Below are 7,666 nucleotides of genomic sequence, written 5' to 3' on the forward strand. Positions count from 1 at the left end.
ACTGGTGGATTGTAGTGCATCCACTACTGTCTGCTTTGGTTTTGCTTTGTTTTTTAAATATTTTAAAAAATGTTATGGAAATGACTGGGGCAAAAGGAGGGAGGATGGGCAGTAGGACACTTTGTGGGAGAAAAAGGGTGAGGGAAACATTTTCCTACTTAGCATTATCCTAAGCAAGTCTCTTAAATCCTTTTAAAAATATGAGATTTTGGCCTTTTATGTTTAGTCTGTATGGTATGTCTACACTTGCACCCTAGTTCGAACTAGGGATGCAAATGTAGGCTTTCAAAATAGTAAATGAAGCTGGGATTTCAATATCCTGTGCTTCATTAGCATAATCTGTGCCATGCGTTGTTTCGAATCCCAGCTGTTTCGAAAGTGAAAGTGCACTCCGAGCTGTCTTAGTTTGAATCAAAACCCTTGGTTTAAACTAACATTACTCCTCATTTACTATTTCGAATAACTATATTTGCATCCCTAGTTTGAACTAGGGTGCAAGTGTAGATATACCAAGGGAATGAAATTATCATTAGTATAACTCCATCTAGGCCTATATTTATAGAAGAAGTCCAGTGGAATTCTCTACTCTCAGCTTCAGTCTCATATCCTTCACCAATTTTAATCCACCAGAACTTTGACCAAATGGAATGTAAATAATTTTCTTAAGCACTATATAATAACTTGTATGTGAGTTAATAACTTGGACTCTTTCAATCCTGCAAAGAATTATATGAACTTAACTTTAAGCATCCGAGTAGTCCCATCAGTGACATTGTACCTCAAAGTCACACCCCAGAATCCGCATATTCCACATTGTCACATGAGTATATTCTTGTATAATGCATGCCTTGTGAAATATTATTTTACTCACTAAGAAGAATAAGGTTAAATAAAAAGTGGTACTCAAAAACATACATTTATTGAAGTCAAAATACCATCAGCTTAGAAATTCTGTTGTAAAAGAAATCTAGAAAAATGTGCATGGATTCTATTTAGCCAAGGTTATTAAAGTCAGTCAAAACACTAAAAGGAAGTTGATGATGCATGGACTACACTGAACACTTTATTAAATGTGTAGACCTAGCTGGAATGAATTTAAATTAAATTGATGATGCTTTAATTTAATGAATGGCTAAATATGTGGGAATAAACCCTGTTTCTTCATTACATCAGAATTAATTCCACTGACTTTGTCCCTCCTTCTTCCCCCAAAACAATCCGTCCGCTGCCGTCTCTGGTTTGCTCCATATAAAGTTCAAAAGTAAAACATCTTGTCCTTGCCTTTAAAGCCACTCATAACTCTGTCTCTCCTTGAAAAAAAAACCCAACAACTGCAACATGCAGCTGCAAGTACCAACAACACATCTGAATTGGCTAGGTTGACAATAGTAATGCCAGGGGAAATAAGTAGGCACTCTCTAGTCAAGGAAGCAAGAACAGATTCTTGCAGGATTACAGTAATAGGAAAGCCCATGTGTGACGCCCCCACGCCGCCCCGCGGCGTTTGCCCAGAGGGCTTGCTATGGTCCTTGAGTCTCGAGCTCCCTCGGCTAGTCTTTTCCGTGCTTTCGTCTTCGGTTTCCCCCCCGCAACAACGCAGGAGGGGAAGGGGGGCCCGGGCCCGCCCACTCTCACGGGCCCCAGCCCAGGGCCCTAAGGGTTCTGGTCCAAGTGACCCGAACCCGGCTGACGGGGTTCGACCCCTTAACTCGCCAGCCCACCAGTCATCCCTGACTCTGCCCTGGGCTGCTTCCTTCCCCTCGTGCTCCCGAGCTCACCAATTCGCCGCCGTCAGGGGTACCCGCGAGCCTGGGGGTGGTCCGCTGCCTCGGCGTTGCTCCCCTGTCCGGTGTGGGGCTGTGCGGCGGGGTGCGGAGCCGCGCTGCGCTGCTCTGCGCCGCTCTCCACGGCGCTGTCCTCCGCCCGCGGTCGGCTGCCCCCCCGGCGTCCTGCGCCGTCCCCGCCCTCCGCGCCGGGGCGTCTGTCCGTTGCCAGGGCAACGGGGCCTAGGCTCCGGCGCGCCCGGATGACGTCCTCCGGCGCGTCGGAGGCCAACGCGTTCCTCGCCGCCGCCGAACACCGCGGGCAGCGGCGGGGGGCGCTCCGCCTCCCGCTGTACAGGGCGGCCGGTGCGGGGCTCTCCGCCGAGGGCGGGGCTGCCCCGTCACACACCTCCCCCTTTAACTGCCCTCCCTCTTCTTCCGAGTCTGCCTCGTACCTTCTCGAAAAGAAGTCCGCATTTTGATGCTGCGCGCCAGGTCGGTGGGCCACGTCAAAGGCGTATGGCTGGAGGGCCAGGTACCACCGCATCAGGCGCGGGTTCGCGTCCTTCATAGTTTGTATCCACCGGAGTGGGGCGTGGTCCGTGACCACCTTGAACCGTCCCCCTAAAAGATAGTATCTTAACATGTCTAAGGCCCACTTTACCGCAAGGGCCTCCTTCTCAATGGTCGAGTAGCGACGCTCCCGTGGGAAGAGCTTGCGACTGATGTACACCACCGGGTGTTCTTCCTCTCCTTCCCCCTGCGAGAGGACCGCCCCAATCCCCGTCTCGGAGGCGTCTGTTAGGACCGTAAAGGGGAGGTTAAAGTCAGGTTGGGCCAATACGGGGTCGCGACTTAAACTTTCCTTTAACCTCTGAAAGGCTACCTCGCACTCGGTCGACCAGCCCACCTTCTGGGGCATCGCGGCCCGAGTTAAGTCCGTTAGCGGCGCTGCTATCGTCGCGAAGTTTGGGATAAAACGCCGATAGTATCCGGCTAACCCGAGAAACTGGCGCACCTGTTTCTTTGTTTTGGGTGGGGGGTAGCTCTTCAAGGCTTCAACCTTTTCTACCACGGGACGTATTTGACCCCTTCCCACTACATACCCCAGATAGACTACCTCCTTTTCCCCGAAGCGGCACTTTCGTGGGTTCGCCGTCAGCCCGGCTTCCCGCAGAGCCTGTAGCACGGCCCCTACGTGTTGGAGGTGTTCGCCCCATGTCTGGCTGTACACGACGATGTCGTCGATGTAGGCGGCCGCCCATCTTCCCTGTTCTCTCAGTACCCGGTCCATAAGGCGCTGAAACGTCGCGGCGGCGCCATGTAGCCCGAAGGGCATCCGTGTAAAATGGTAAAGCCCAAATGGGGTCGAGAAGGCCGTCTTCTCTCGGGAGGTCGGCGTCAGGGGAATCTGCCAGTATCCTCGGGTCAAATCCAAAGTGGACAGGTACCGGGCGCCTCCGAGCCGGTCTAGCAGTTCATCGACCCGTGGCATGGGGTAGGCATCGAAGCGCGACTGCGCATTGACTTTACGGAAGTCGATGCAGAATCGTAGTGATCCGTCGGGCTTCGGGACGAGCACTATAGGGCTGCGCCATTCGCTGAAGGATTCCTCCACGACTCCCCACTGGAGCATCTTCTGCACCTCCCCTCGCACCGTCTCCCACATCCGCCGGGGCACGGGCCGTACTCGTTCACACACCGTCTTCCGGGGTTCCGTCTCTATGTGGTGGTGGATGAGGGTGGTTTGCCCCGGCTCGGCCGTCAGGACATCCCCGAAGGTCCGTAGCAGCTCCTCCAGGTCATTCCTCTGGGCCTCGGTTAGGTCGGTTCCTGTGGGGAAGGCCTGGGGCGGGGTTGCCCCGTCGAGGTCCCCGGGTCCTAACTCCGGGTCGGGGGGCACTGGGTTGATCCAGAAGGCCTCCCGTTGCTTCCAGGCTTTCAAGAGATTAATATGGTAAATGCGTGTGTCATTCTTCCTCCCTGACACTTTAACCTCATAATCGACGTCCCCTACACGCCTCAGGATCTCGAAGGGCCCTTGCCACTTGGCCAACAACTTCGAGCCGGGGGTCGGCAACAGCACCAGGACCCGTTGGCCCGGGTCGAACACCCGCAACTGAGCTCCCTGGTTATAGTACCGGGCTTGCTTGGCTTGGGCTTGCTCCAGGTTCTCTTTCGCGAACTCCCCTAGCCTGTGCAGCTTTTCCCGGAGGTTCAGGACATACTGTACCGACCCCTGCACTCGGGTCCCCTGTTCCTCCCAATTCTCACGAATAATGTCTAGTATCCCCCGCGGGTGTCGGCCGAACAATAGTTCAAACGGGGAAAATCCTGTAGAGGATTGGGGCACCTCCCGTATCGCGAACAGAAGCGCTGGCAACAACGCGTCCCAATCCCGGGGCTCCTGCCCTACAAACTTCCTTAGCATCTCCTTTAGCGTTCTATTAAAACGTTCTACTAACCCGTCTGTTTGGGGGTGGTAGATGGCCGTTTTCAGCCGCTCGATCCGCAACAACTTACACAACTCGTTCATCAGTCTCGAGGTGAAGTTAGTCCCTTGGTCGGTTAGAATCTGCTCCGGCAGCCCCACTCGGGCAAAAATCTTCACAAGTTCCGCAGCAAGGGTGCTGGCGTGCACGTTTCTGAGCGGGATGGCCTCCGGATATCGTGTTGCATAGTCTAATAGCACCAAAATATACTGGTGCCCGGTTTTGGATTTATCCAACGGGCCGACTATATCCATGGCGACCCTCGCGAAGGGCACTCCCACCACGGGCAACGGCACCAGGGGGGCTTTGGGTACCCCCTTCGGCCTAACCTTTTGGCACTCGGGGCAGGAGCCACAAAAGTCCTGTACTTCGCGGAAGATGCCCGGCCAATAGAACCGCCGAATGATACGCTGCACAGTCTTTTCTGCCCCCAGGTGCCCGGCCCAGGGGTTAGCGTGGGCTAGCTCCATGAGGCGTTGTCGGTACCTTTTTGGCACCAGCAACTGCTCGACCCCTGAATCGCCCCCCTGCCCCCCGTCCACCCGGTACAACCGATCGTGTCGTACCTCAAAGTAGGGGCTGGTCGGCCTGTCGGCCTGGGGAGCGTCCTCGTCCTGCGGATCCCGGGCGGCACTCCATGCATGTCGGAGTGACGGATCTTCCCGCTGTTCCTGTATAAAGTCACCATCCACTAGCTCCAGTATTCGCGGTCCTTCTGCCTCGCCCTCTTGTGGGCCGGGGCGGGGGTCCCCAATCATACCCTCCTCTCTCTGGGGAGGCCCTCGTTCCCGCCATGCGTTCAGGGCCCGGCGGAAGCCCCGCCAATCCCGTCCTAGGAGCGCGGGGTACACTAGCCTAGGGGCGACCACCACGTAGCACCACTCTTGGCGGTCCCCATCCGATATCTGGGCCCACGCAGTAGCGTATTGGTGGGAATCGCCGTGTACGCACTGCACCCAGACCGGCGGGCCCCGTGGTCCTCCCTCCGGGAGTAGATCGGCTCTTATAATCGTCTGGCTGCAGCCAGAGTCCACAAGGGCTACCACCGTCTTACCCCCTATCCCTACGGTCCTTAATATCCTACCTTGCCCGTCGCTGGCCTCAGGTTCGGCCCCCGCCAAGGCCTGGGCGTAGGAGCAGTCCATATAGGGGCAGTCCCGGATGAAGTGCCCCTCTTGGCCACAGCGGAAGCAGGTCCCGCGGGCCGGAGGTGGGGTGCCCGGCCTCTGACGCCGGGGGGGTTCAGGCCGGGGTTGCGGTGCCTCCCGTGGCCCCTCCTCGCCCCGCGCTGGCCTCGCTGCGGCGGCCCATCTCCGCGGCCCGTCCCTCTCTGGGCTCCTTCTCCTTTGGACTCCCCGTCCGATGTCGAGACGCGGTGAGGGGGTGGCTTTCCGCCCGCGGTCGCGCCCGTCGGCCCGTTCGGCGGCCTCATAGTCTGTCATCAACTCCACGGCTTCCTGGAGGGTGGAGGGATGGTGTCTGCGGACCCATCGCTGTCCGCCGGCGGGGAGGATGTTGACGAATTGTTCCAGGACGACTTGTTCTGCCACCTGGGGCCCCGTGTGTTGCTCAGGCTCCAGCCAGCGCCATGCGGCCTCTCTTAGCTTCTGGGCCATGGCCCGGGGGCGAACCTCGGCGCTGTAGGGTTCACCCCGGAACTTCTGGCGGTGCGTCTCAGGCGTGATCCCCATTTGGTCGAGTATGGCCTCCTTCAATCGGTAGTAATGCAGGGCCTCGCGGTCACTTAAACCCCTATATGCTAACTGAGCCGGGCCCGTTAGGTATGGGGCCAGTAGTGTAGCCCAGTGGGATTCTGGCCACCGGGCTACCGTCGCCACCCTCTCAAAGGTGGCGAGGTATGCCTCAGGATCGTCAGCCGGCCCCATCTTAGTTAGCCGTATGGGCAGGCGTACCACCTCCCCCTCTCCGGCTGGCCCCTCCTCTTCGGGGCACGCTGGACTCAGGGGGGTCACCATTGCCGGTGGATATCGTCTCATCCACTCTTCCTGTTGCGCCTTCATTTGCTCGGCTACCTCCCGGATCAGTTGTTTTTGCTGCTCTTGTTGCTGGGTGGTGAGCTGCTGGATTAAGGCTGACTGCTGCTGTTGGTTTTGCCTTTGGGTCTCCTTGACCCACTCCATGAATTGCGCCGGATCCATGGCGTGTCCCGGTGCAGTTCTCACTCCCCTTTTTCCGAAAAACACCACAAGACACCCCCCTGTTAGTGCTCCCTAAGCCTTCTCACACCCCCTTTCCCTTCCTAGGGGGGGGGCTGGGTTCGTGAGTAGGTGTTTTTTTTTTTTTTTTTTTTTTTTTTATATAATCGCCCCTTACATCCGGGGTAGGATCCCCACTATGCCCACATTCTCCACCATCTGTGACGCCCCCACGCCGCCCCGCGGCGTTTGCCCAGAGGGCTCGCTATGGTCCTTGAGTCTCGAGCTCCCTCGGCTAGTCTTTTCCGTGCTTTCGTCTTCGGTTTCCCCCCCGCAACAACGCAGGAGGGGAAGGGGGGCCCGGGCCCGCCCACTCTCACGGGCCCCAGCCCAGGGCCCTAAGGGTTCTGGTCCAAGTGACCCGAACCCGGCTGACGGGGTTCGACCCCTTAACTCGCCAGCCCACCAGTCATCCCTGACTCTGCCCTGGGCTGCTTCCTTCCCCTCGTGCTCCCGAGCTCACCAATTCGCCGCCGTCAGGGGTACCCGCGAGCCTGGGGGTGGTCCGCTGCCTCGGCGTTGCTCCCCTGTCCGGTGTGGGGCTGTGCGGCGGGGTGCGGAGCCGCGCTGCGCTGCTCTGCGCCGCTCTCCACGGCGCTGTCCTCCGCCCGCGGTCGGCTGCCCCCCCCTCCCTTGGGGCCGCGGTCCCATTTTAAAGTTGGCGCCGGGGGCGCGGCCCCGGCGTCCTGCGCCGTCCCCGCCCTCCGCGCCGGGGCGTCTGTCCATTGCCAGGGCAACGGGGCCTAGGCTCCGGCGCGCCCGGATGACGTCCTCCGGCGCGTCGGAGGCCAACGCGTTCCTCGCCGCCGCCGAACACCGCGGGCAGCGGCGGGGGGCACTCCGCCTCCCGCTGTACAGGGCGGCCGGTGCGGGGCTCTCCGCCGAGGGCGGGGCTGCCCCGTCACACCATGCTAACCCCATAAGTATATATTAATTTCTGTTTGATTGTGTTTTATTTTCAGCATAGCCTAGATCAGGGGTCTCCAAACTTTTCAGCCCGAGGGCCGCATTAACTATCAAACAGCAGTTCGGGGGCCGACTACACACTTGAGGTCCAAATAAAAAACAATCAAAACATGGATGTTGTTTTTAATTATTTATTAAAATAGATCCACTGTTTGAAATTGGGGGTGGTGCTTGTCCTAGTCCTGCAGGAGGGGCTCCAGAACGGGGAAACTGCTGAGAATTCATTTCC

General features: G+C 57.5%; 1 protein-coding gene across 1 annotated transcript; it reads right to left on the reverse strand.

Moving 5' to 3' along the window:
* Positions 1–1,255: 1,255 nt before the first annotated feature.
* Positions 1,256–7,367, reverse strand: LOC142823516 (uncharacterized). The gene is made up of 3 exons (XM_075914904.1): positions 4,287–7,367; positions 2,219–3,701; positions 1,256–1,310 (listed from the first exon to the last, which is right to left on the reverse strand). Exons 1-3 carry the CDS (start codon positions 6,412–6,414, stop codon positions 1,256–1,258), a joined length of 3,666 nt encoding a protein of 1,221 aa, XP_075771019.1. The 5' UTR covers positions 6,415–7,367.
* Between the last annotated feature and the right edge of the window lie 299 nt (positions 7,368–7,666).

This window comes from Pelodiscus sinensis, chromosome 1 (assembly GCF_049634645.1).
Source record: "Pelodiscus sinensis isolate JC-2024 chromosome 1, ASM4963464v1, whole genome shotgun sequence".
NCBI lineage: Eukaryota > Metazoa > Chordata > Testudines > Trionychidae > Pelodiscus > Pelodiscus sinensis.